Source organism: Propithecus coquereli, unplaced genomic scaffold, assembly GCF_000956105.1.
Source record: "Propithecus coquereli isolate 6110/MARCELLA unplaced genomic scaffold, Pcoq_1.0 Scaffold81, whole genome shotgun sequence".
Taxonomy (NCBI): Eukaryota; Metazoa; Chordata; class Mammalia; order Primates; family Indriidae; genus Propithecus; species Propithecus coquereli.
In genome coordinates this window covers 4,532,437-4,560,113 of record NW_012154285.1, presented here as the reverse complement: position 1 = coordinate 4,560,113, position 27,677 = coordinate 4,532,437, and the positions used below count along the sequence as shown (strand labels likewise).

The 27,677-nt window shown below is 53.8% G+C and overlaps 1 protein-coding gene across 2 annotated transcripts in view; it reads left to right on the top strand.

Annotated features, from left to right (window-relative positions):
• The window catches only part of BCL7A (B-cell CLL/lymphoma 7A), a 27,625-nt gene extending 595 nt beyond the window's left edge, over window positions 1–27,030 (top strand). Inside the window, exons 2-6 of one of the 2 annotated variants that reach the window (XM_012663426.1) lie at window positions 7,100–7,181; window positions 10,847–10,943; window positions 14,834–15,001; window positions 19,795–19,916; window positions 24,082–27,030. In XM_012663426.1, the coding sequence (XP_012518880.1) occupies window positions 7,100–7,181; window positions 10,847–10,943; window positions 14,834–15,001; window positions 19,795–19,916; window positions 24,082–24,153 (541 nt within the window). In that variant the 3' untranslated portion in view covers window positions 24,154–27,030. Of the gene's footprint in view, window positions 1–7,099; window positions 7,182–10,846; window positions 10,944–14,833; window positions 15,002–19,794; window positions 19,980–24,081 lie in introns of both variants that reach the window. The other variant, XM_012663425.1, reaches the window with a different exon arrangement.
• The last annotated feature ends 647 nt before the right edge of the window (window positions 27,031–27,677 follow it).

The following is a 27,677-nucleotide window of genomic DNA, read 5'->3' as shown; positions in this document are numbered from 1 at the left end:
CCGCCCCGAGCCCGGGAGCGGATACAAAAAGCCGCGGGGCGCAGCGCCCGGGCCGCCCGGCCGCGGGGCCCGGAGTTAGCGAGGGCGGGCGGGCGTTTCCCTGCGGGACCCGACGCCAGCACAGCTTCTCCCGGGCGGTGAGAGCTTGAAGGACCAAAGGCGACTGGAGCTGGCGCGGCGGCGGCGGTGACGGCGGCAGCCCGGAGGCGGCGGGCGCCCGGGCCGGGCGGCTGGAGCGACGGGCAGCCCCCGCCGCGGCGCCCGGCTCCCGGGAGGGGGGCTCGGGGCCGGCCCCAGAAGCCATTTCGTTCTGTGCAAGTCACATGAAAGCGGCTTCCCGCGCGCCGGGGCCGCAATGCCGGCGGCGGCGGGGAGAGCGCGAGCTCCATTGTGCAGGCACCGAGCGGGCCGCCGCCGCCGCCTCCTCCCCGCGCGCCCCGGGCGGCACAGCGCCGGCCCCGCGCCCCGGCCCGCGCCGGCCTCCCTGCGCCTGCCCCGCCGCCCGCCGCTCCCCGCCTCCCGGCCCGGCGCCCTCGAGTCTGCGGAGTTTGCAGAGCGCGAGCCGTTTAAATTTAGCGCTTTGGGCTGCCTGGAGCGAGGGCTCTCGGCGAGGAAGGAAGATGGGGGCGAGCGCCGGGAGGAAGGGGCGCGGGCTACCCACGTCCCACCCCGCGCAACCGGCTTCCCGGGCCGCGGGGGTCGGGCGCGCCGATGATTTTGGCCAGAAACCGGTCCTGGGCCGCGTCTGCCTTTCCAAGCCGGGAGCTCGTGTTTGTTTTGCGGAGAGAGCCCTTGTTTTTGTTCTCTGCACGGAGGAAAGGAGCTTCGGTGTCGGCCGTGCGTGTTTTTCAAGCTCAAATTAGCTCCTGTCCGACGTGGCCTTGTTGTAATTAATACGATCGAACATTTCCACGGCCTCGCCGGGGTCCGCCGCGGAAACGGACCCCGGGCCAGGCCCGAGGCGCGAGCAGATCGCCGGGTTGGGTCAGACTTGTTGAAAACTCCTAGCTCCCTGATTTCAACTTTATTATTTTTTTTCCCACGGCTTCACTGGGGTCCGGGAGACAGAGGAGCAGGCGCGACGTTATCCCCGACTGTCAGCGCCCGCGGGCTCGTCCTGACTCCTTATTTAAAGCCTGGAAACTGGGCAGGCCCCGGGGGCAGGGTATGTTTATGTTTGGGGGGGTGTCATTTCTTGAGTAACGCCTGGGTCTCTAAAAGCCACTGGGGGCGAGCCTCCGGTCTGGCGGTGTCACAAGTTAGCTGTCCTTTCGGAGTCAAATCCAACAAAAAAGGCAAGAGGAAAATCAATAAAGTCCACGTGCTCCCGGGCCTCCTATGGAAAGGGATGTCTGATGGCTGGATGCCCAGCCGTGGGCTGGGTTTGGCTCCAGTGGGACAAAGAATTTTCAGAACCGTGAGAAGGGGAGGCTTTCCAAAGTTGAGATCCAAGTCGTTGGTGCCTTGGGAGCTCCCCTGGTGCGCAGGGCGCCCAGTGCCTGACCGGAGCCATTTAAAAATGGCAGAAACTGCTGCAGGCCAAAACACACACTGGAAAGCAACCCGCAGCCCCTGTCCTGTGGGATTGCCAGTGGGAAGGCTGGAGTTGGCCCCCTCCCCGCGTCAGCCCCTGTGCAAAGAAAGAGCTGGTGTCCGTGCCTGGGCCCCTTCTGTCACCAGCGGTAGGTTAGAAAGGGGCCCCATCAAGCTGCCTTTCTCTGCTCCAGGAGGCGTGGTGGAGCCTCCTGCCCCAGGTTCCCAGCTGGGCAGAGGCTCTTGCACCCTGACAGCTGCTCCCGCAGGGCGGCCAGCTGCTCTGCAGGGAGGGCAGATGGAGAGACGGGGCTTTCTGCCCTGTGGGCCTCACAGCAGCCAGCCTGGAGGCCTTCCGTGGCTGGGCCCACGAGGGCTGAGCCTGTGGTTGGGTGGGGGATGTGTCTCTGCCCCTGCCTGCATTTGACACACCTTGTCCTCTAAGGACCTCAGGCTTTGGGATCTCTTGGTTGGGCTTCCAGTTCACTTCCTTGCTGTGACCTTGGGCAAACCCTGTCACTTCTCTAACCATGGCAACAAGAGGCTCTGTGCTGCTTCCTCCTCTCCTAGGGCTGTTGAGGATGAGTAAGGTCATGGCTCCGAAAGCACCTCACCCTGCGCACAGGAGCGCTCGTTAGATGTTGTAAGGTGGACTTTGTAGAAACTTGGCTCTGTGATTTTTTTGTTTGTTTGTTTCTTGTTTTTTCTTTTTCTTTCCTTTCTTTTCTTTTTTTTCCTTTTGCCCCTTCTAAGCAAAAAGCCATGGCTCTATTGCCTGGGGTTTCTCCAGCCCTGAAGAAGCCGAATCTTGCCATGGCTGTACCCACAGAATGGGTCTTCCAGTCAGCCCTTGAGGCTTTGGGTTGTTTATTAACCGTGTGGCCACCGACCATGAGTTTCACCACCGGCTGGCACAGGGGGTTGCCAGATTTAGCAAATAAAAATACAGCATGCTGAGTTAAATTTGAATTTCAGACAAACAATGACATTTTTTAAAATCATAAATGCTTTTTAGTGTAAGTATGTCCCATGTACTATTTGGGACATACTTATGCTAAAAACATTCATTTCTCTGAAATTCAAATTTAACTGGGCATCCTGCATTTTATGCAGAGGAGAGCTGGGGTGTCTCGTGTAACTCTTAGTCCCATAATCCTAGGGTGGTATTCTCCTGTGTCCCTGTGACCCCTAAAAATCCGCCCCCTGCACCACCAACCCTGGAAAAAGCCAGCAGCTAGCTGTGGTCCTCCCCGTCTGCAGTGGCCAGGTGGTTTCTCCTGTCCTTTCTGTCTGGTGTCCCAGCAAGACAGGCTGGAGGAGCGAGGCAGCCAGAAGATGGCTGAAGGGAAAACAAAATGGTGGGACTCTTTTTGGGAAACTGGGCCAGGCTTAGAGAGGCCCAACATGGGTGGAGAAGAGAAGGGGAAGGGGGAGTCGTTGGTGGAAGACAAAGACTTGAGCTGCCAAGTAGGCTTAGGCCTGGGACCCTGTGGCACTTGGCCTAAGGATTCTCCTGGTGACTTGCTGTGGGGACTGAGAGGCTGGGGGACCTCCCACCCATCCCTGGGAGAGGTGGAGGTTTGAGCCTGAGGCCTCACTTTCGCTCCTCTGGGGGTTTCATCACAGGTACCTTCCTGCCGGGTGTATGGCAGGTCAGCTGGACCTGGGCCTGGTTAGGATGAGGCCAGCCATAGGCCAGGCTGCCTGAGGTTTCAGGGACTAGCCCCAAGGAGTAAATACAAAGTGACTCTCTTTGGGAGTTGGCAAAGTCCTCTTGGGCGCTGAGCAACCTCAAAATGGTCTCCTTGGACTTGGACCCAGGAAAACATTGGAAATTTTTTCCAATGGCCTTGGCCTAGAGAATCTGGGATAGGTGCTTGTAGTTTATATAGGAGTCCATGCCGGGGAGGAGCGTTTGGAGCTATGTTCTTACATCGGGACCTCATTTTGTCCTTTCATCCCAGGAGCACAAGTCTAATGGGAAAAGAGAGGTATTGAAGCCAGGCTGACTACGAGGGGCCATCAAGGCAGGAGGGCTCAGGGTGCACCCAGGGGCAGCTTCGCAGCAAGGTTGAGTGCAGCCTGGTGGTCATGGTGAGTTCTAGCCCCGGTGCCTCCAGGTGGCAAAAATTGGGGGATGAGAGGGAGCCAAGGGGCCCATCTGGAGCAAGCTGTCACTCCTCGGGGCATGTGGCCCCAGATCGTGTTTTCAAGAGTAGCCAAAAATCTGGATTTTCATGAGGAGTCTGATTTTTTTTTTTTAAGTTTGGCAGTAGAGGCTAAGTGCAGTGGCTCACACCTGTAATCCTAGCACTTTTCGAGGCCAAGGCGGGAGCATAGCTTGAGACCAAGAGTTTGAGACCAGCCTGGGCAATGTAGTAAGACCCCAGCTCTATGAAAAAAATTTTACATTAGCCACATGTGGTGGCGTGTGCCTGTAGTCCCAGCTACTGGGGAGCCTGAGGCAGGAGGATTGCTTGAGCCCGGGAGTTTGAGGTTGCAGTGAGCTGCGATTATGCCGTTGCCTCTAGCCTGGGTGGCAGAGTGAGACCCTTTCTCAAAAAAAAAAAAAAAAAAAGAGAGAAAGAAAGAGAAAAAAGAAAGTTTGACAGCAGATTCAAATTTTTAAAAGAACAGAACTATGCAGGCCAAACAAAACACGCCTGTTGGCCAGCTGTTTGCCACCCCAGGTATAAGGTAATGGGTGCAGCTTAAAACCCTCATGGGGGTGCTGTGTGTTCTGGGGTGATGGGTTTGGGGAGACAGTTGGAAATCTCATCTGCTCCCCTGAGCCCGTACGCCTACCTGGTGTGTCTGTGAAATCCCATTTTGTCCTCCCTGTGCTCGCTCGGTGACTTGCCCTGAGTGCCGGGGGCCCCCTCCTGCTGGATGGCTGCTGGCTGAGCCGAGGTCCAGCTCACCTCGGAGCCCCCTCGACATCCGCAGCTAGAAATGCAACTGAAGAACAATTTCCAATCTCTGGGGTGACTTGGGGACTTGGCAAGGGGTCTCCAGCTGGGGCAAAGGGAAGCACGAGAACCTGGCTGCGTTCAGCTTGTGGCCTGCCGTGGCCTGGAGCCTCCCAGGGAAGCAGCTGCAACTTCAGACCTTCATCTTGGCTCGTTCACGCCTGCAGAGCCCGGATCTCTGGCACACTTTCTGCCCTGAAAGGTGTCCTGTGTATTGCAAGTCAATTACTCTTTTTTTTTTTTTTTTAACACAATCAAACCTCAAATGTGTTGATTTACTGGGGCCCAGGCCAAGAAAGCGAGGCAAGGGCTCGTGTGTAGTGAGTGGCTTTGGCCATTTGCGTGGGATTCTAGCAATTTGTCATGCTCCCTCCAGCTCCCATTACCCGTGTGCTCCCTAGAATGGGTTCTTAATTTTCATGGGCGACAGAATAGCACAAGGTGGGCTCAGGTTTCCGAGCCTGCGCCAAATCCTTGTTCTGCCACCTACAATCTGTGTGATCACAAGCTAGTGGTATAACCTCTCTGGGCCCCCTGTTTTTTCATCTATAAAGTGGAGTGACAACTGTCCCTCTCTTGTAGCTTATTGGGAGTCTCAGAGAGGGCGTGTAAATACAGTGCTTGGCGTGAAGCCTGGCATGTAGTAAGGCCGTGGTACACAATGGCTATTATGATGCTTGCTCTGTCTTCACTGAGGTTGTTCCTGGGAATGCCCTGTCCCTTCTAGGAACCTTCTGTTTATTTGTAATGGAGGAGGTGAAAGATTGGCATTGTGGCTTGTCCATTCTTCCAGCAGGAGGTTGGAGACAGGCAGGTGGTGACTTAGATACCTGCCTTTCCTTCATTCTTTTTGTTTTTTGAGACAGAGTCTCGCTCTGTAGCCCGGACTAGAGTGCAGTGGCATCATCATAGCCCACTGCAGCCTCGAACTCCTGGGCTCGAGAGATCTCCCTGCCTCAGCCTCCTGGGTAGCTGGGACTACAGGCTTGCGCCGCCACACCTAGCTAAGTTTTCTATTTTTTGTAGAGGCGGGGTCTTGCTCTTGCTCAGGCTGGTCTCAAACTCCTGGCTTCAAGCAAGCCTCCTGCCTCGGCCTCCCAAAATGGTAGGATTACAGGCGTGAGCCATTGCACCTGGCCTCCATTGTTCTTTCTGGGCTAAAAGGGGCAGGGCTTGAGGGCCAGAGGGGCTGCTCCTAATAGTGCAGGAGTTTGCCTCCCTATGCCTCAGTTTCTTTGTCTGTCAAATGGAGAAGTTGACACTTCCTGCCACTAGGTTATGTAAAGATTAGAGCAAGTATGCACAATATTGACCCATAGAAGGCACTGGAAACGGTCATTAATATAATAAGAAAAGTCGGGCCCTAGCGTCCTCTGGCAGGGAACGTGAAGGACCCTAGCGGGCAGTGTTTTGTGGGTGGAGGTGTCTGTGGTTTCGGCTGTCTGGTTTTGAGTGTGCTTGGACTCCCAGAAGCCCCCATGGTGACGAGGTGGGGGACCTGTAACATGCCACCTGGGCACCAGGTGTGCGTCTGGCCCCAACAGCCCATCGTGGGTCCCTCCGAGCCACCAGTCTCCTCACTGGGCGGTTAGCAGCCGCTTGGTGACCTCGCACATCTGCCTGGGCGGCAGAACCCTGGTCCCCTCCAGTGTGGCCACTGGGTGTGTGTGGCTGGAAGGGACTCAGTCCGTCCCACTGCAGGAGTCAAGGGCAGAAGGCGGGTGCTGTAGCGATAATCTAAAAACCATGATGGCCCGGAGCAGGGCGGTGGCGGACAGTGTGCTAATTATTACCTTGAGTGAAAGGCCGTGTCTGCCTTTCCTTCTGGTCCATAGACCTGCCTCTCGCAGCTGGAGCCTGGCCTCTGTCCTTCAGGAGTTTGGAATGCAGCCGGGGCGGCTGTGCAGACAGGGCCACCGGGAGCCCTGAACCGAGCGGCATGGGCTGCTGCCACAGGCCCAGGCCGGGCGAGCTCCTTTCAGGCCGAGGCCGCTGCTCTGCAGCTTCCCTTGGCCGCTCTGAAGGGCGTTCGCCGGCAGAGCAGGGGCAGCCCCTTGTGTCTGCCCTGCCTCCCCTACCCTGCCCCAAGAAGCTTCGCTAGGAGGGCAGGAGGAGCCCTGTGTGTCCTTGGTAAAGACCCCCACTCCCCACAGGGGAAATGCCCCACTGGCCTGAAGCCCTCTCTGCTGCCCAGAGTCTGCTGGTTCCGTGGCGTTGGCATTTTCACAGGGCCTGACTTCCATCATCCGCAGAGATCCTCCTGACAGCGGCAGCCCCTACCCTCCCCTTCCCTCACCCTTACCAAGTATTTCCTTCCAGCAACAGCCCAGAATAGTCAGTGACCCTGTGTGGTATGACAGGTGGGGAAACTGAGGCTTAGATTGGTGGTGCGACTTGCCTAGGGCCAGCTAGCGAGGGCAGAGCTGGGTGCAAGCCCACGTGTGTGATCCAGAGCATGTTCTCTTACGCCCTGGGCCAAGCAGCAGCAGAGTTGCGGCCACAGCGGCCCCGAGGGAGTGTGGCCTGTGTCCCTGCAGAGATGAGCGGGGTCCTGCCCCATAAACCCCTGCTAACGGGCTCTTCCTTGTCCTCCACAGGGAGAAAAAGTGGGTGACCGTTGGTGACACGTCCCTACGAATCTACAAGTGGGTCCCTGTGACAGAGCCAAAGGTCGACGATGTGAGTATGCGGGGCTGGTCCCCTGGGCTAGGGCCATCTGGGGAAAGGGGACTTCCTGCTGTCATCTACCCCCATGGGACCCTGGGGCTGATGCCCCCTGGGAAGCAGAAGGACCCAGCTTAGGCCTGGAGAGGCTGCTGGACCTGTCCCCATCCCTCTCCAGAGCCCAGCCCTCAGAGAGGTGGGGAGTGTCCCTGCAAGTTGTGTCTTCTGGGCTGAGAGCCCCTCAGGCCCCAGGCAGCACAGCCGGGGGCAGGCATGGTGACACCCACAGTGTGGCTCTGCTCCTGAGCACCTGGCCGTCTATGGGCCCCGTGCTAATGCTTCCCATGCATCGTCTCATTTACTTCTCACACTGAGTCGGTGGAGTTGATCTTTTTAACTCTCCTCTGTACAAGTGACGACACGGGCTCAGAGAGGCGAAGTCACTTCCCTAGAGTCACACAGCTATCGTCGAGCCGGGAATCCAGCTCATGTCTGTCTAACTCCAAAGTGCGTGTTCTCTCTGTTCTTGGAGACCCTTCTGGTGGCTGGGGCTGCTGGTGGCAGGAGGCCCCCAGGAGTAAGAGAGCCTGGTGCAGGCATTCGTCCAGGCAGGAGCTCCCGGAAGGTTCCAGGAGGGGCGGAGCCATCCTGACTGCCACCACTGGGGGGTGTTCGAGGGGCTGTGCTGGCTCGGGGAGGGCTGGATGGCCGGCAGCTGCCCCCAGTGCCAGGGTTCTCCAGCTTTGCAGCTCCCGGGTCAGCTGCTCTCATCTCCAGTCAAAACCCAAAACAGTCCCTCCTACAGGCTTTGCCTGAGCTGTTCCTCCTGCCCAGACTGCGTTCTCTGCTCACTCAGACTAACCCACATGGCTCCAGTCACTCTTAGAAGTGACGTGGTCATGTCTCGTGAGTTTTGAGGGGTGGCAGCGGGTCCAGCTTCTTCTGTAAGATGGGGCTAAGCCTCCCTCCGCTGTCTTTACTTACCTGGGTCTCTAGGCTGGGCTCAGCTTCAGCCCCATCCTTTTTTTTTTTTAAAACAGTCTCACTTTGTCTCCCTGGGTGGTAGAGTGCAGTGGGGTCTTCATAGCTCACAGCAACCTCAGACTCCCGGGCTCTAAATGATTCTCCTGCCTCAGCCTCCCAAGTAGCTGGGACTATAGGCGAGCACGCCTACACCTGGCTAATGTTTCTATTTTTTGTACAGATGGGGTCTTGCTCTTGCTCATGCTGGCCTTGAACTCCTGACCTCAAGCAATCCTCCCTCCTCAGCCTCCCACAGTGCCGGGATTACAGGCCTGAGCCACCAGGCCTGTTCTCAGCCAGTTCTTGACACTGTGGTCACATGCTTGCTGCTGGGTGGGCTGGTGCTGGGCTGAGAACTTAGGCATTTGTTGTCCCTTCTGGTTCTGTCTGGGGGTCATGGAGCCACTGGGGCTGCCTTCCCCAAAGGGACAGAGATTGGGTCTGTCTCCGCCTCCCCAGAGGAAGAGCAGCCCAGCCGGGCTCCTCGAAGGCAGGCCTGGCCCCGGCCCATGTCTGTGCCTTGCACATCATTAGGTGTTGTAGAAACGCCGGTTGCATTTGAGAAGACGTGGTCCCTGCTCTCAAGGAATTTCTAATCTCGTTGGGGGAAGATAATTATAGAATAGCATGAAACAGACATTAGGGACACGCCAAATGGAATATGATCAAGGGGAAAGCGTTATATATGGGCCGTCAGGAAGGACAGGGCAGCTCCAGGCTGGGCAAAGGACATTGGATTGGAGCTGGACACACCAGCCCCGAGTAACCTGTGATGCTGGGCGGTGACCCCACCTTGCTGGGCCTTAGTTCCCTCTTTTGTGCAACGGAGCAGTAATATCCAGCTCGTGGGGTTTTTGCAACAGCGCAAAGGCAATATATCACCACGGAGAACACTTAGCATGGTGCTGGCTGTGCAGACGGTGCTGGAGAAGTGCTAATTCCCCTTTCTTCTCTGAGCCGTGATGTGCAGTACGCCATCCCCCAGCTTCCCTCTAGGGCAGCCGTGCCGGCCTGGCTGAGCATCCTGATAAATGCAGATTCCTGGGCCCCGTCCTGGGCAGCTGAATCAGAATCTCTAGAGGGTTGGGGCCAGGGATCTGCACTATGGGGGGATAGCTTTTTATTGTTTTAAACACCCAATGACTATATGATTACACCAATTTTTTATTTTAGAACTCTTGAAAATTTCAAACTTTCAAATAGGTAAAACATGGTACAAAATTCAGATGTCACTTTAAAAACCGTTTTTTTAATTAAGATGATTCATGTACTGTAAAATTCACTCTTACAAAGTGTGCAGTGCCATGTTAGTATATTCGTAGATGTGCAGCCATCACCACTATAATTCAGAACATTGTCATCACCCTGAAAAGAAAACTTGTGCCTGTTAGCAGGTACTCCCCGTTCCCCGCTATTCTGCCCCGGTGACAACCAGTCTGGGTTCTGTCTCTATAGATTTGTGTGTATTCTTCAGACGTTGCTCTGTGACTGTATGTCTTTTTGTAAATCTGTCTTGTCCCCACACACACCCCCACCCCAGCCCAGTTCTCTTCCTTGGAGGCAACTGGTGTTACTAGTTTTTTTTTTTTTTTTTTTTGAGACAGAGTCTCACTGCGTTGCCCAGGCTAGAGTGCCGTGGCATCATCCTAGCTCACAGCAACCTCAAACTCCTGGGCTCAAGCGATCCTCCTGCCTCAGCCTCCCGAGTAGCTGGGACTACAGGCATGCACCACCATGCCAGGCTAGTTTTTTCTATGTATTTTTAGTTGTCCGATTAATTTCTTTGTATTTTTTGTTTATCCTTCCAGAGGGAGCCTGGGCTCACAGACACGTGTGCAAATACATACTCTTTGCTTCCCACTAATGGTGGCATTCACATGTCCTGCACCTTTCTTTTGTACATCGTGGCGATATTGAAATATTTTGATACGTTAATATTTTTGCAGATCACTCCATATTAATACGTGAAGAGCTGCTTTATTCTCTGTAATTGTTGCATTGGATTTCGTTGGATGAATGTGTCATAATTTATTTAATGAGTCTCTTACCGATGGACACAGTTAGATTGTTTCCAACTGATTCTATTCCAATTGTAAAAAATGGAATGGCTCACAGAAAGCATCCCCTTCATCCCTCCTTCCTCCCCGGGTTTTCCCTCCTTAACCCCCCCTGGGTTTTTTTGCTGGAAGTCGGCTTACTACGCTTTGAGAAAGGCAGCCCCAGGGGGCCCGAAGCTAGTGGAACTGAGTGACCTCTGTCTTTGCCGTGGCTCACCTGGCATCACTTTGTACCTGCTCTGGGCCGATGGGGGCCTTTTCCCCAGATACGCTCCCTAGAGGAGGAGGCAATTGCTGCCAGCCAGGGTGTCTGCATGCTGCTGGGGCCAGCCCCGAAGACAGGCAGGTTCATTTTGCAGGAGCTGGGCCAGCCTCAGAATCCTCCCTGCTGTGGGGATCTTTGATTCAAAAGTGGGCAAGGCCCTGAGCGCAGCCCGATATGGAACATGTTCAAATGCTGGCCAAGGAGAACCCTCCAGGGGCTTGGGGGCTCCAAGCGGATTTGATGGAATAAAATATTCATACTGCTCCCCAGGGGCTCGAGTGAGCGTGCACACACGTGATTTGGTGACTTGGTATCTGCTCCATTTTCCCCTCCAGAAAAACAAGAATAAGAAAAAAGGCAAAGATGAGAAGTGCGGCTCAGAGGTGACCACTCCAGAGAACAGCTCCTCCCCAGGGATGATGGACATGCATGGTGAGCGCCCCCCTCGTCTGCGGCCTCTCCTGCAGGTCCCTGGGCCTTGGTGATGCACTTGGTTGTGTTTTTGTTTCTCAGCAGGTTTGTTCACATTCCAGGCAAGGGGTAGGAGGCTGGGCAGGACCAGGAGGCCTCTGTGCCAAGGAGAAGCAGGGGAGGAAGTTTCTTTTCCCAGTGCACCAAGCCAAGAAATAGAAAATAAACCCCAAAACATAAAAATAAGACCCTCTCCTCAGCCAATGACAGAACCTCACCAGAGATGTTTCCCTCGGCCCCATGTGCGCCCAGGAAGATTTTTGGGGGTGTACGTTTCTTTTTCCCTCTTAGGGAAATATAAATTATGTAAATGGCTGTTTTCCGTTTCCCATTTTGCTTTGGCTGCTGGGAAGCTCCAAACCAGATTTCTGACTTCATGTTAATCACCCCAGGACCATGGGAACTGCCCTTCCACAGCCACAGCCACAGCCTAACTTCCGTTTGCTGTCTTATTTCAAAAGTTGTAACCTAGCCAGATACGGCGGCACACACCTGTAGTCCTGGCCACTTAGGGAGCTGAGGTAGGAGCATCGACTGAGCACAGGAGTCCAAGGCTGTAATGCTCCATGATCACTACACTTCAGCCTGGGCCACATAGTGAGACCCTGTCTTTTAACAACAACAACAAAACACCAAAAAATAAACGGAAGTTGTAACCAGCGTCCCACCCATCAAATCCGCATCGGTGCCGTAGCTGTCCGCCATTGTTTCCCGTTGCTGGTGTTTGGTTCTCTTTTTACCATTTTAACTGAGAGGAGAGGCGCAAACCATAAATGTGGCGCCCCATGAAATGTTCCCAAGCCGCACCCATCCGTCTGACCCACCCAGGTCAGAACATAGAGTGTTCCCAGCCAGTCGCTGTGGTCCTCCAGATGGCCTCCTGGACCCCTGTCCCTGCCCCTCCAGGGAAAACCGCCTCAGAGACTCAAACCTGAAGTTTTTTTAAAAATTGAGTTAGCTTCTGATATTTATGAATCAGGAAATCTGTGTTACTGCCGTCCTCTGAGAAATCCAGTCTGGCTTCCCGGAGCGGGTGCTCCCTCGAGGCAGGGGCTGTGTGAAGCCCAAGCAGTGTCCCTTAAGTGGGGGGAAGTGTGTGGCCTTTCCAGGCCCACCTGGCTCCACCTCCTCATTTTGTCACCTGCCTGGCCTGCTGGGACAGGAGCTTGCAACCCCCGCCTTTTTCCACCTCTCGATCCTAATTCCAAGGTCTTTGTACTTGTGACCAGCCCGAGCCTTCGGTACAACGAGGCAGTATCAGATAAGTAGCAAAATAAGGGAATCAGAAAGGAATGTTGGTTTGCTGGGGTTTCCAATGCTGGGGAAGCGCAGTGGGGCTTGGCTGCTGGTTGACGTGTCAAGAGAGCCCCCCAGCTGGCCGTAGGATCATAGTTGGGGTACATTTGATTTTCAGAAATAGATACATGAGCTGGGATGTGACTTGTCTCCCTGCACCGCTCAGCTCCCCTTCCTCTGTGGGGATCGAGGGAACCCCAGGCCCGGCTCTGGATTTCGGTTGGATCATACTCACAGAATTACAGGTGAGGTCAGGATCCCACCTGGGTTCAAGTCCTAACTCTCCCAGGACCTCCCCCAGCCGTGTGATCTTGGGCTGCTTGCTTAGCCACTAGACTCCGGGTTTGTGCGGTTTTATCTGTAGAATGGGGCTGGTCATGCCGACTGCATAAAGTCAAGATGATCCTTTAAAAGCCGTGGCACGTTAACAGCTCAGCTTTATGAGACCGTCACGCAGTCCTTCAAAGGCAGAGTGCAGGTTTATGCCTGGACACATGCTCCAGAAAAATCTAGGATGCCTGACAAACCAGGTCCCTGGACGCGGGAGCCCTGTTCACCTTCTGAGTATCATTTCCATTTTCGTACATGTGCGGCCAAAACCACGCCACACTGCAGGGTGTGGAGACGCGCAGGGTGGGGAAGAGTTTTCTGGAAGGCTTCCGGTGGGAGGGTGGGCTCAGCAGGAGGTGACGGGAGAGGGTGCACACATTTGGCCCTTTAATCTACAAAATTCAGCTGCTGTCAGCCCAAGTGTCAGGGTCACCCTGTTACCAGGTCACCAGGCCGGCCTCAGACAGCTAACTCGTTAAGCATTAGTGCTTATTGTCATTAATTAACACAACCTCAGGCTGGAGCCTGTGGGTCGAGCTTCTTGCCCACGTACGTTGGCATGGAAAAGAAGTTTGGATTTTCTTGAAGTATAAATCAGGAGAGCGCACATCCTTTTTTTCTCCCCCCCGTTAAGTTCCAGAATTGACAAGAGGATGCTTTTGTGTAACAAGCACCCCAGAGTATGCTTAAAATAAGACCCAATTTACCCATTTGGGGCTGCCTGACTGCCTGGTGCTTCCCGGGCAGGTGGAGGTGGAGGAGCGGCTCGGGGATGGGAGCCGGGCCAGGCAGCTGAGCCCGCGGCTCTGCTGCTCTTAGCCTCGGTTCCCCCCTCCGTAGAGTGAAGGTGGTAGCAGCACCTTTCTGGTAGGTCGTCGGGAGGATTAAACGAGGTGATTGTAAATGCTCCTGCCCGGCGCCTGGCGTGTAGCTGGTGCCGGGCCTGTTGGGGTGTCTCTCTCTCATTTTGCAAAAATGGCTCGGTCCCAGGTGCAGCGTGGCCTAGAAAGACAGTGCCAGAGTGTGGTGGTATTTTTGAAATCTCCACTTGGGTATCTGCAGTTTAAACTGACTCTCGGTGCCCTGGAAGGGGGTGCAAGGCAAGGAGAGGGGCCCCCAGGCCCCCCAGTTCTGCCCCAGCCCAAGCCTGAATGCCACCGGCCAATCAACAATTCCCTCTTTTCATCATGAGACGTTTCATTGTGGAGAACAGTAGTGAGATGAACCCCGTGTACCCCACGCCTTGGTTTTCGTGAACATGATGTTGTATTCCCATCGTCTATTTTTTTAATGTGTTAAGTTTTTCAAATTGAAGTCTAATTTACATTAAAAATATTCGCAGCTCTTGAATGTAAAGTTCAGGGAGTTCTGACAGTTGTATGCAACCTGCACTAAAGCATTTTAAAGTAAATTTCTCTGCATCGTGACATTTAAGTCTATATCTAAACATTTCAGCGTGCGTTGCTAAAAAATAACATTTCTCTATGCCCACCGTACCACTGTGATTTCTAACAGAATTAACAATTCCTTAATAGCTTTTAAAATCCAGACCGTATTCAAATCCCTCAGTTTGTTCCCAAATGTTACAGCTGGCACATTCCAGACAGGATGCAGATCATTTCCATACATCACGTGTAGTCGTCGGGCCTCTTAGCTTTCTTTTATTCTACGGTAACCTTCCCTGTTTCTCCCCCCTCTTTTTTTCTTCTTTTCCTTTTTTAATAAAAACAATATTAACTTGAAGAGATCAGACCAAGTGTCCTTTGGAACGTCCCACCTTCTGCCGCTGTCTTGTTCTCTCCCTTTTGTTTTCATGTCAAGTGGAAGTTGGCCTGGAGGCTCGGTGAAGTCGGATGAGACATTTTGGCAGTAACGCTCCCGGACCATGCCGCGCCGTCCTCTGTGTGGCTTCGCAGCCAGATGCGCACGATGTCTGGTTTCCCCACCCAGATGTCCCCCAAGGATTTTAAATGTGTTAGGCTGTCTCTGGCTGGCTGCCTCCAAACACGGGCTCCTTCCCAGTGAGCGAGTGGGAGGAGGTCAGGCTGTGCAGGGTGGCCCTGGGTGGTGTGGGTCGCTACGGAGGAGGGAGCATGCAGACCTATTCCTAGGAGAGCGTCCCATGAGGCTGCAGGCGCGGGGGCACAGGGAAGCCGAGCCTCCCCAACCCTCCTGTCCTCGGCAGCTGCGGGATCTCACCCTCTGGTTCTGCTCCCCCCACACAGACGATAACAGCAACCAAAGCTCCATAGCCGACGCCTCCCCCATCAAGCAGGAGAACAGCAGCAACTCAAGCCCTGCTCCAGAGCCCACTGCAGCCGTGCCGGGCGACGGCACCGAAGCCAAGGTGGACGAGGCCCCGGCCGATGGGAAGGGGCACCCCGGGGCTGAAGGTACGTGCCTTCCCGGGCTGGGATCCCAGGGGCCTCCACCAGCCTTCAGTCGGGGGACAGGTATTCAAGGAGGTCCTGCCATGAGAGGTAACCCTGGAGCACATGGTCTCATGGGCAATTAAAAACGCAGACAATCTATTCTTCGGAAGCCAAGTATGGTAGAGAAGGCAGAATGAGGAGTCTTACTGAACGACAGCGGGTGTTGCAATTTTAGGGTGGTCAGGCACGGCCTCACTGACGTCAGGGAAGCTGATGTTAGCACAGATGAGGCTCAACTAGGCAAGGAGTAAGCCAATGTGTATCTGGAGAAGAGTGTCGCGGGCCATGCAAAGGCCCTGTGGCAGGCATGTGCTCAGCATAGATGGAGGAGCATGCATGAGAGACTGGAAAATACAGCGGGGTCAGAGACGATGCAGGGCCTGTGGCGTGGGAGGCTCCTAAGGCTACCACCCGACCCACATTTTTATGATGAGTGAGATGGGAGCCGTTGGGGTTTGCATGACGTGATGTGAAGGATTGAGGACCGACAACGGGGGGACCAGGGAGGGGCTACTGCACTTGTCCAGGTGGGAGAGGATGGTGGTCGGACTTGGGGGGACAGAGGGAGTGGTAAGGAGTGGTCTGATTGGGGAGTGGTATTTGTGTATACAAATATATCTGTGTGTGTTTGTATTTATTTTGAATTTCTACAGAAAAATTGAAAGAATAGTACAATATTGTATATCCACCAGCTGAACTAGGCAATTACTGGGTTTTTGAGGGGTTTTTTTTTTTTTGCTTTGTCTGTAAACATTTTTTTTTGTGACCATTTGAAAGTAAGTTATACCCTTGAGGGCATTTCCACCTTAAACACTTCAGCATGGGTCTTTTGAAAATAAGGACATTCTGGCTGGGCACGGTGATTCGTACCTCTAATCCCAGAACTTGGGGAGGCCAAGGTTGGAGGATCGCTTGAGGCCAGGAGCTTAAGACCAGCCTGGGCAACATAGTAAGACTCTTTTTCTACAACAAATTAAAAATAAATAAATAGAGTTGATTTCTGAATTCTTTTGAAAAATCTGATTTGGCAGTACTAGGCCTGCTTTTCCATGAGGCAGCAACCAGTTAGAGCAGAGAAGTGGCTTTCCTCCAGGGAGTGCGGGATGGCCTGCAGTCACCAGTTATCACTCCCTACCACTCCCTATTGTCTCTCTAGCTCCGAGGCCAAAGGGCAGTTGCCATGTTTGTTGTTTTTCTTTTTTTTTTTTTTGAGACAGGGTCTCGGTCTGTTGCCCAGGGTAGAGTGCAGTGGTATCGTCCTAGCTCACTGCAACCTCCAACTCCTGACCTCAAGCAAGCCTCCTGCCTCGGCCTCCCAGAGTGCTAGGATCACAGGCGTGAACCACCGCGCCCGGCCCAGTTGCCATGTATTTCCCCATGATCACTGTTTTTCCTATTGTAGATTTGAAAGGAAAATTAAGATTTTTCTTTTTCTTTCCTTTTTTTTTTTGAGAAGGGTCTTGCTCTGTTTGCAGGGCTAGAGTGCAGTGGTGTCTTCACAGCTCACAGCCACCTCAAACTCCGGGCTCAAGTGATCTTCCTGCCTCAGCCTCCTAAGTAGCTGGGACTTACAGGTGTACACCACCATGCCCAGCTAACTTTTCTATTTTTTTTGTAGACACAGACAAGGCAAGTGTCCTCCTTGCCGTCCTTGGTGGGGGGACCACTGCCAAGGCTATTTTGTGGGCACTTGGCCCGGAGCCTGGCGCATAGGAAGGGTCTGGGGATCCAGGGGAGCGATTCTGGGGGTGCTGGGGGGTGGTGTGGGCCACATCTGCAGCCACATTCTGGCTTCTTTCCCATCCTGGTTTCTTTCTGACTGTGGCCTTGTTTCTCCCATGTTCGGGGTCTACATCTCCTTTGCTGTAAAGGGCAAGTTAAAACTCAGCTACAGGAATTGTATTTTAGGCTCATGCTCCCATAACTGCCATATTTTGCTAACTACCACCCACCCCTCCTTGCCACCACCACCAAAAGCTGAAGTGTTGGCACTCAGGTGGGCCAACCCAGACCCCTGGGCCCACACGGCTGCCCAAGTGCTGCTCAGACAGGACCCACCTGCCCATTGCCACGGGCTCGCCCGGCTCCCTGCGGGGAGGGCACAAGGATGGACCCACGTGGCCTTCTCAGGTGGGTGCACACTGCCTGCTAGGACAGGGCAGGTCGGCCACCAGCTGTTGACCTTACTTTGAACTTGTTTACTGCTGAGTGAGTTCAGGGAATGACATAATGTCCAAGCTCCCTGGACTAAATTTAGTCCCCAGGAAAATAATTTCCCCTGGGTGAATTCCAGCACCGCTGCACTCAGAGAATCGGCCACTGCTCGAGCCCTTGAGCACTCTGCAAGCTCCAAGGCCAGTTCCTGCTGAGCTCTCGGCCCGGCTCTCGGGGGAGGCCTCTGCCGGACACCTCTCCGCCCAGCGAGGGTCGGCGTGAGTCTCTGGGCGATCGGCCGTCTCCAACTGGGGCACCCACCTCCGGCTCCACTCCTGAGAGCCCGCTGTGCCCAGCAGAAAAGGAACTATGGTCAGATGCAAAGCCACAGAGGTGGCAAATTTTTTAGGTCAGTGAAAACTTTAAATGTTTATGTTAAAACAGATATATATGTGTTATGAAATAGACTGTAACACCAACATGGATTTTTTTCCTCTTTGTTGAGATGAAATTCACATAAAATTAACAACTTTTAAGTGAACAACAGTTCACTGGCATTTAGTACACTCAGAAGGTTGTGCAACCACCACCTCTAATTCCAGAACATTCCAATCACCCCAAAAAGAAACCATGTACCCACTAGCAGTCACTCCCCATTTCTCCTTCCCGCATTCCCTGGCAACTGCTAATCTACTGTCTGTCTCTGTGGATTTGCTTGTTCTGGATGTTTCACGTACATGGAGTCCTACAACACGTGGCCTTTTGTGTCTGGCTTCTTCACTCGGCGTCATGGTTTCCAGGTCCGGGCGTGGCGTGCGTCAGTGGCTCATTCTTTTTTCTGGCTGAATCATGCTCCACTGTACGTGTGTCTGCTTGTCTGTCCGTTCACATTCGGGCTGTTGTGAATAGCGCTGCCGGGAACATTTGTGCACAAATATCTGTTGGAGTCCCAGTTTTCAGATTTTTTGGGTACACACCTACGAGGGGAATTGGCGGGTCCTAGAATAACCGTGTGTTAACTTTTTGAGGTACAGTCATTAACGTGGATTTTAAAGGTAAAACTAAAAGTATCAAAGAAATTTCAGGTTTATGGGGAGCTTTGCTCAGTACGTCCAAGATTCTCCCTCGGTTACTCCCGCCCGGGGTGGTTGTGCTGTTTGGGCGTCTGTCCTGTCGTTGCATTTCATCCTCACGGCTACTCCACAGGGTGGCCGTTGTCCACCTTGTCTCTCCTGCGGGGGCGTCTGAGGCCGAGAGCCCTCGTCTGGCAGAGGTGGTGTGGGCAGTGTTGGAACCCAGATCCGTCTCCAAACCCTGTGTCCTCCACACCCTGGGCTGTAGGCACCTGACCCCCACCCTGCGGCACGAGAGGCCAGCGCAGGGCCCGGCCATGACCCCCGCACGGGGGTCGGTTCTCCTGGTCTGATGAGTGACGAGCATTTGCTCCCAGTGCCCCTCACGCTTGCTCAGCCCTGGAAGGAGCCCCCGAGTCCTCTGCCTCGGCCTGTCTCAGCCCTTCCCCTTGGCCCCACGTTGCGTGGTTTGATTTTTTCCCTCCCCTTTGTTATTTCTCTGCCTCAGAAGCCCCAGAAAGTGAGGCTCGGTTGCTCGGGCGTTCTTCAGGATTAGCCGAGTGTGCTTTTTAAGAATCAGGGTAACGGGGTTGGGGCCCCGGTGGGATTTTGCTGCTCTTTTTGCGAGTCTGCGGCTCTGTGCCCGGTAAGCTCTAGGTAGAGCCGCTGCCACCCCATCCTCCGCCTCCAGCCTGTACCCTCCTTCTGCTGGAGAAACCTTGGGTGAAGCAGCAGAGAGACCGAGGCCCAAGAAATCGCCTAGATGCCCGGATCCGTCAGATCCACCGATGGCTTGGGGGCTACAGTGCCACCGTCTCGTGAGCTCTGGTACTTAGAGAATTGTTACAGACATGAAAAATTCTTCCCAAACAGTGCTGATGCCTGTTTGGGAAGGGGGAATATTATATGCATGTAGGAGGAAAAACCTGGAAAGATGGAAAATAAAACCTCTAAAACATTAGTGGGAGAGTCTCTGGGTAGCGTGAGTGACAGGTGACTTTATTTTTTTCTGTATCCTCTTTTTCCTGCAATGATCAGTCATTGCTCTGACAATCAGAAAAATACCTATATTATTAAGAGAAATGTTTACAGAGGGCCAGGTACCTCTGACATTCCCCAGGAGGAGAAGGCAGACTCTGGAAGGAGAGAGGACGGAGCCACCTTGGCCGGCGGGAGGGAGGGATGTTCAGCCATGATTGTTGGGCACGCTGGGGCCACCAGGGGGCGCCGCATGCACGCAGCTCGCGCCCACAGCATCCTGCAGGCTGAGCACGTGGCAGCTAATCAGGATGCAGGAGAGGGCTGGGGACCTCAGGGCCAGCGTGTGGCCTGGCTGCTTACAACAGTGTCACTAAGAAATAAACAAGAGGCTTCTCCCAGCCCCCAGACACCCACACGCAGTCCGCCGCAGCCCCCCAAGACCCTGACCACAGAACTCCCAGCTGCGGGTATTTTTAGTATCTGGCCCATCTGGCTCTGCGTTTCACGTGCCTGAAAACAGCTTCTGTCGTCTTGCTGTTCCTGCAGACGCTTCTGACGAGCAGAATTCACAGTCCTCGATGGAACACTCGATGAACAGTTCAGAGAAAGTGGAACGGCAGCCATCTGGAGACTCGGGGCTGGCCGCGGAGACGTCAGCAATCTCTCAGGTACCTCAATCCAGGTCTCCCAGGGGCAGCCCAGGCGGCCGGGGGCCTGTTGGGTTGTCAGGGGTACGTTGAAAGGTGTTTTGTCATTTTGTTTTGTTGTTTTGTTGCTGGACACATGGAACTGTCATTTATCCGTGAGCCTCGTCCCGTATCCGCCCTGGGCTCCACGGGGTCGGATGGAATGCAGGGTCCCTGTCCTCGGTACAGGAGGAGGAAGGGTCCGTTATCTCACCCTCAGCTTCATCGTTTTGTCTATTTGGGTTCGCAGAAGTGTTGCCTCCTCTCAGCGACCCAAAGTCAGCATCCTCCAGGGCCGGGAAGGCAAGTGGCTCACCCTTTGGAATGTCGCAGCTGACCCTGACCCCCTGGCTGGGCCCCTTTCTGGGTCGTAACTGTGTGTCCGAGTCTGGTCTGGATCAGTCAGCGCACACACGGCGTGCCCGGTGGTCAGGAGCAAACCTCCCAGAGCCAAGCCCTGGCTTGAATCCCAACTGTGTCCCTTAGTAGCTGGACAGTTAAGTTCTCTGAGGCTCAGTCTTTCCAGCTGCCAAATGGGCTCACAGACTGTCTTAGGGCCCTGGCGAGGACTGTATGAGAGAACGTGGCCTAGTGTGGAGCCGGATGCAGAAGTGTCCTTTGCCACGGCCGCCACTATTACTGTAAATCCTGCAGATTCACCGTAAGAGGAGTGGGGACTCAGAGGTCTCGAAACTTCAACTAATAAAACGGTTCCCACTCGGCTAAGTGCCTTCTGGTGCCTCGAGGGAAACCAACAAAAGGTCACAGCAGAAAGAAGGGAGGCAGCGGGAGGCAGCAGGACGCAGTGGGTCTCGCTGCGGAGCCTGAAAACAGACCCTCCCCAGAGGTGTCCCTCAGACTTCAGTGTTCAGACCCTCCGACCCACAGCTCACTTGCCAGGAACTCACCCTGAGGGGGCCACCCACAAGCGCCCAGGCACAAAGGGGGCATTGACTGGAGGTGCATTTGCCGTGGCAGGACGTGGCCACAGCCTCTGCTCCAAAGGGGGCTGGTCCCATAAACCTGAGGTATCGTGTCAAACAGGCAAGGGTGGCGCTGCTCAGGAGAGCATGGCTGGACCTTGCAGGAACCGATAAATATTCTTGCAACATGAAGTGAGAAAAGCAAGTTGCAGAACTGCAGGCAGAGCATGAGCCCATTTGGTTAAAAATGATACAAATTCAAACCTGGTGTATAGTAAATAAGTATGACATGTCCAATTTGCTTAAGTACTAAGTTTGACCCTTGAGATCTCTGACATTTCACTTTGACACTTCTTCGTTTATGTCTATCGTGAAGGTACAGCCTCAGTCTTGCAAACGCACGTCTTAGCTTGTGATTATCTTTCAGATTTTTTTTAGAGCAATTTTTTTGAAACCATGGATAAGTGAAAAATTTGTTTTATTTTCGGATATGAGTTCCTTTTTGGAACCATGCTGCACAGACAGCTCGAAATATCAACAAAGTGTCTGGGAAGGATGCAGTTAATGAACGTACAGTACGTCGATGGTTTGAGAAATTCTGTTCCGGTGATTTTAATCTTGAAAATGAGCCATGTGGGTGACCTGAGACCAAGGTGGATAATGATGAGCTGAAAGCTGTAGTGGAAGCGAATCCATCTCAACCTACGTGTAAATTAGCAAGATTTGACGTTACTATTCCAACAATATTGGACCATTTGAAACAAATCAGCAAGGTAAAGAAGCTGGATAGATGGGTTCCGCATGAATTAAATGAGCATCAGAAGAGAAATCATCTCAAAGCTTGCCTTTCTTTGCTGTCATGACATAAAGCTGAACCATTTCTATACCGTTTTGTTACGTGTGATGAAAAATGGATCCTTTTTGACAATCGCAAGCGTTCAGCACAATGGTTGGATAAAGATGAAGTGCTGAAACACAGTCTAAAATTGAATATTCATCCAAAAAAGCTAATAGTGTCTTTTTATTGGTCCAGCACTAGAGTCATCCACTACAGCTTCATGAAACCTGGTCATTCGATTACAGTGGATGTCTACTGCAGCCAATTGGATGAAATGATGAGGATGCCTGCGATGAAGCAGCTGAAATTGGTCGATTAGAGACAGGCCAATCCTCTTGCAAGACAGTGCTCAACCACATGTCACATAGACAGCGCTGCTCAAACTACAGACGCTGGACTTGGAAACTCTCTGTCATCCACCATAGTCGCGTCAGACCTTGTACCAACTGACTACCACTTCTTCTGGGCTTTGGACCACTTCTTGCAAAGAAGAATACTCAATTCTCAACAAGCTGTGGAAAACACTTTTTGTGATTTCATCCCCACTCACTCTCCAGGCTTCTTTGCTGCTGACATAAACAAGCTACCACTAAGATGGCAAAACTATGTCGATAGTTTAGGTGCATACTTTGATTAATTGTACTGCTTCTTATTTGAGATATAATAAACAACACTTGATTCAAGATGGGACATTTCACATTTAATGACCTAACAGAACCAAAGTTGTTGGCTGGGGTCTCCCGGTCCCTTGAGCTCAGTGGAGAAAAGGTCAGCTTGACACTTTGATCCACACCCTGGGAGAGCGGCCAGTGCCCTCCCTTGATGTTTGAAAAGGCCAGGGGTTTCCTATTCCTGTGTCCCCCTGTGTCCGCTCCTGTTTCCAGAGGACCCAGACCTCTTCTGCCATTTTCCTGCTCACGCAGACACACCCACTGCCCCACAGAGTCAGGCGTGTGAGCAAGAGGAGGATGCATTCCAGCAAAGCAAACCTCTGACATTTAAGAAAACATGTTCTTCATGCTGCCCACGCCCCAGCATCAGGAAGATGCCTCTGCCCCCCCACCCCCTCGGTCCATCTTGCACTTCTCTCTCCTCCCTTCCCTCCTCCCATCTGCCTCCCTGCTGGGTGGCCCTGAGAAGGTCAGACTGTCCTCCCTCTCTCTGGGCTTCACTCCCAAGCTCACCTATGCCACCCCTTGGCCAGGTGCTCTGCAAAACAAAAGGCCCTTCACCTGCGTGGTATCCACCTTCCCTGGAAGGCACCGCGGCCCGCTTTCTCCTGTTACATCTTATGTTGAGCTCATATCCCTTTTTAAATAAGGCAAAAGGGGAGAGAGGGAAGAAAGGCCTTCCTGACTCCCCGTGGTTCCTGCTTCCAGGGTCCCCCAGAAGGAGCTCGTGTCGCCTGCTCCGTAAGTCTCACGCCACGTCCTACATCCAGGCCTGGGGGCCTCTGTTAACGTTTAGCACTGGGCACCTGCCTCAGATGGGGCGCTGCACCGGGTCCCGCCCTGCCCTCGTGGGGCTAACAGTGGGCAGGGGTTCTGGGACAGGGCTGGGATACAGCAGACACAGGCGGGTCACAGAGTCACCCCAAGTGCTATGAGAGGGTGGAACAGGGTGACTGAAGAAACAGAACAGGCTGATGTTGGCTCAGGTGTGGACAGGGCACTGGGCAGTGCAGAGGGGGGGCTGGGCTCAAGGAGAGGGCTTGGGGGGACTTGCTAATAGGTGGGGGGGTGCAGGTGGGGCGGGGGGCTGCCGGGTGTCACCGGGCCTGGGCTTTCTCCCAGGCTGATGTGTGGCTGTAGTCGGGATTGGGTCTCAGGTTAGGCTGGAGATGCCCGGGATGATTGGGTGGTAGGTGAGTAAGTGGGTGTTGAACCTTTTTTGGGGTCATGGGAACTTGTGGGAATTTGGTGACAGCTATAGACCTTTCCCCCCAGAGTGACATACGTATGTACATTCAGCAAAGGCTGAGGGTGTGCCCCAGTGAGTCTGTGACGTGGCAAAGTGAGTCTGGGCCTTCGAGAGATGGCCTTGGAACTTGGGAGGTGAACTTGAAACTCGTGCACAAATAACCACCCTAGCGGTTCATCACGGATAGAAAGATTGACAACAGTCTGGGCGGGCGCAGGGAGCGTGGGCCACAGTCCTGGGTGAGGACGTGGTCCACCTGTGGCAGGGCTGGGAGGGAGCAGGCGACACGGGCCTCCACGGGCTCCAGGAGGAGTCTGAGTGTGATGGTCTCCCTAGGTCTGGGAACCTCCTGACGCCCGTACGTGGGCCTCGGTCTGAACCCCCCGGGCTGACCTTTGGCCGTCCGGCCCAATCGCTCCCGTGGCGTATTAACCCGGGTTTCTCTCTTCTTCCTTCTTCCCCCAAGGATTTGGAAGGAGTGCCGCCCTCTAAAAAGATGAAACTGGAGGCCTCTCAACAAAACTCCGAAGAGATGTAGACAATAAGTGGAATCCTCCAGTCCATGTTTCATGGAAGGTACATCAGCAATTAATTCTAGAACAACTTTGCCCGAGCGACTCCTCTTGGGTGCGAACAGAACTACTAACGTTTCAAGTTTACCAAGTGCAAATCCAAGAAAACCTAGAACGGCGTAACTTTTCAGACACTGAAGAACTCTGCTGTGAGGCGAAACACTCGAACCTTTAAGCGACTGTCCTTGGGGAGGCGGGTCGGCAGCCCGGGAGCGTCTGCGCACTGTCTCGGAAGCCGAGATTACGTTTGTGTTGCTGCTGTGTTTTTTTTCCACTTCTCTATTTAACGATATAAGCTGTTTGAGGGTGGTACTGATCAGGAATTCGCTTTTCGTCGGGGCTTTTCACACTGTTCAACCGATTCCTTCTGCTTTCTGTTTTTGTGCCTTGTGCCCTTGAGGTGACCTCTGGCATGTTTCCTGGTTGTTTTGCATCTTCCTTTGCAAAGTGCCCTCTTGGTTCGTTGGGGCGGCAGCTGCCACCGCGCTCACCTCTCTCCTCCGTGCCCTAGGACTTTATCAGGGCAGGCAGGGCGGAGCGGGGAGCTCCTCAGCCCACCTGATTTCCAGGTGCAGGGGGCTCCGGCCCCCCCTTGAGCCCTGGGTGGGGTCCGCACCGGCCTCCAGGGCCCGAGGAGTCGCAGGTGTGGGGCATGGTCCCCAAGGGCTGGCCTCAGTCCAGACCGGGCACTCAGTATGCTCTCACTTCCTCAGGGCCTTTGAGGCTGGGTGTTCTCAAGCCCACAGTGGCCCAGATGGACATGCAAAGCCCTTAGATTTTTCTGGCACTTGCACTCTGTTGCCCCCACCCCCACCCCCACCCCCGGTTTGTTCCAGACCTCCGAGGATGAAACGGCTTCTCTGGCTGACTGCAAGGCTTGTGGGGCCGGGGAGGCTGGGAGCAGGCAGCAGGAGTCGCTGGTGCTGAACTCTCTCTCATAGGACGTTGCTTGGATTTCAAATCCACGGTAACCTGCTTCCCTCTGCCTCCCCCGCACCCTGGCCCGTGCCCTGGAGAGGCAGGATTGCAGCCGGTCACAATCCACTCGCTTCTGCGTGACGTTCTGACTCTCAGAGCCAACAGTCCGATCGTGTCTCCTTCGCGGAACGTGCTATTTCGGTCCCCACGGGGGAGCAGGCCGTGATGGTTGGGCGTCGAAGGCCAGAAACAAGGCGCCCAGGAGTTAGGAAGATTTGCACATCCTTCCGAAAGGAGAGACGGAATCGCCCTCCGTCCCCGCCTGCGCTGGGACCACGTCCTCTCACTCAGCCCAGATGCCCCCTTGGACGAGCTGCCTAATCGTTTGGTTCTGAGGCCTGGTTTGCTCTTAACGTACAGACTCCTCAGACCTTAAACCTTTTCCTGAGCTTTCTTTACTGCACTGGAGTTCTAACTCCCTTTGAGTTGTGTGTTATGGGGGTGGGGGGATTGCGGGTTTTGTTGTGTTTTTTTGTTTTTTTGTTTGGCTAATTGGTGCATATTCAGGTACCACCTTTGACGTGTGGATCTTTCTCCTGACCACCATGGAAAGCGTCTGCCAGATTCCATTTTCTAAGAGTTTCTGAGGGTGAGGCTCTTACTTTTTTTTTTTTAAAGGGAGCCTGTCTACTTCCTGCACTTCAAGAAGAATCAAAATGTTCCTGAATTTCAAATACCTCATGCAAAATGTCTCCTGAAATAAGGGAAAGAAAAAAACTGCAAAATCTTAAATGTTGAAGTTAGCAATGCCGAAAGGTTTCTGTCTTAAAAAAAAAAAAAAAAAATCCTGTACTTAACCAGTTTTGCCCCTCAGGCAGTCAGTTTTGTCGAGAACTGTGTTCTGCGTCTGTGCAAAAGCAACCAGATGCGTCCCTCTCAGCGCGTCTCCCGGCGGCTTTACCTCCAGACCCTGTAGAGTTACAGTAACGTTTTTCTTTGCAGCGAATCTCCATTTTGATGGAAGATGAATTTGGATACTTACGTCCTTTTCTTTTTTGGAAACGAGAGGTTACAACCAAGACAGCTGAAGGAGAATGAGACACACGCACCCACGGACACGGAGGGGCGAGGGCCACCGCGTCTCTTCTGTGTGCGGCGGCCTCTCTGGACAGGCAAGGGGAGTTGGCGCGGTTGAGGATGAAGACGGCAGAGACGTCCACAGTACCGAGGCTGTCACTAGTTTTTCTCTGAAGTGCCTGAAGGTGGGAATGGGCCAGTGGCTGGGACCACCCGGGCCCGGCCACGGCCACGCCAGGCAAAGCGCCAGCAGCCCTGCACTCCACGCTGGCCACGAGGGCCTTCCACGCGGAACGATGAGACTGCAAAAATCCGATGTGCTTCCTTCCCCGGCGCGGTCTGCTCCTCGGAGCCGCTGCCCCCCACCCTGCACCCCTCGCCTTCCCCCACCACAGAATCTAAGACCTTTCGGCCGCCAGCCCGGGGTGGGGGTCCTAGGCAAAAGCCTTCCGCGGACATCAGGCCCGTGGCCTAAAGGGCTCCCAGGGCAAACTTGATTCCCCCCAAAACTTGAAGTCGTGGAAGCTGCGGCTACACATTCCACAAAGTGCTGGCACTTACACCCACAACCCGGAAGGCTGTTGACCGATTCATGTAGGGTGGTGACCTCCCATTATCAAACGGTGTCATGGTTTGGAATGTTCATTATCGCCGAGGACCTGGTTAGAGGCATAAAGACCTTTTTTCACCGTTACCTAATTTTTTTTTTCCTCTTACAATCTTTTTTTTTTTTTTGGGTGTGTTGTACAGCAGTATAATTTTTCACTTATTTATTCCATCAGTAGATATGGTTTGTACAATGTACAATGGTTCCATTTCAGAAAATAAAAAAAAAGTTCAAATCATGACTACCTTGTGGTTTTGTCACCTAATGAGAAAGAGGAAGGTCAGACTGAGGGTGGGAATGCCCCTCTCCGGGCGCTCTGGCCTCCTACACGGCCGTGTCACCCTGGCTGCACAGGACTCGGCGAGCTCCTTGCACACAGCGACTGCTGCTTTCCACAGTCGTGACAGCTATCATTATTGAGCACCAGCTGGGTACCATGCAAGCCACTAGACACTCCTTTCTGTGAGCAGGTGTTGGTGAGGAAACAGCAGGGCTGTTCCTGGTTTAAAAGCTATACCTACTCCCCTCCTGTCCCCTAGGCCTGGGTTCCAGCAAGGATACCAGTTTGTGGCTTCCCCAACACTGGGGGACTCTGGCCTGTGGCCCGTAAGGACTCTGAAGGGTCAGTGCACAGGTGGATTGCAACCTTGTCTTGACCTCTCTTAACTTGGCCTGTAGTGACCTGGTCAGGCTGGAACCAGAGCCTCCCCGGGGCCTCTCCCTCTCAGCTGATGCCCCTCCCCTGTCTGGTCTCACCCAGCCCTGGGTCAGCGCCCAAGGGGGTGGGCGGAGTCCTCCCTCGTGGCCGACCTGGAGGCAAATGTTCTCTTTTTGTGTTGTCTAACTCTGCCCCGCCCCTTTTAAACATGTTCCAGTGTTTTTACCAGA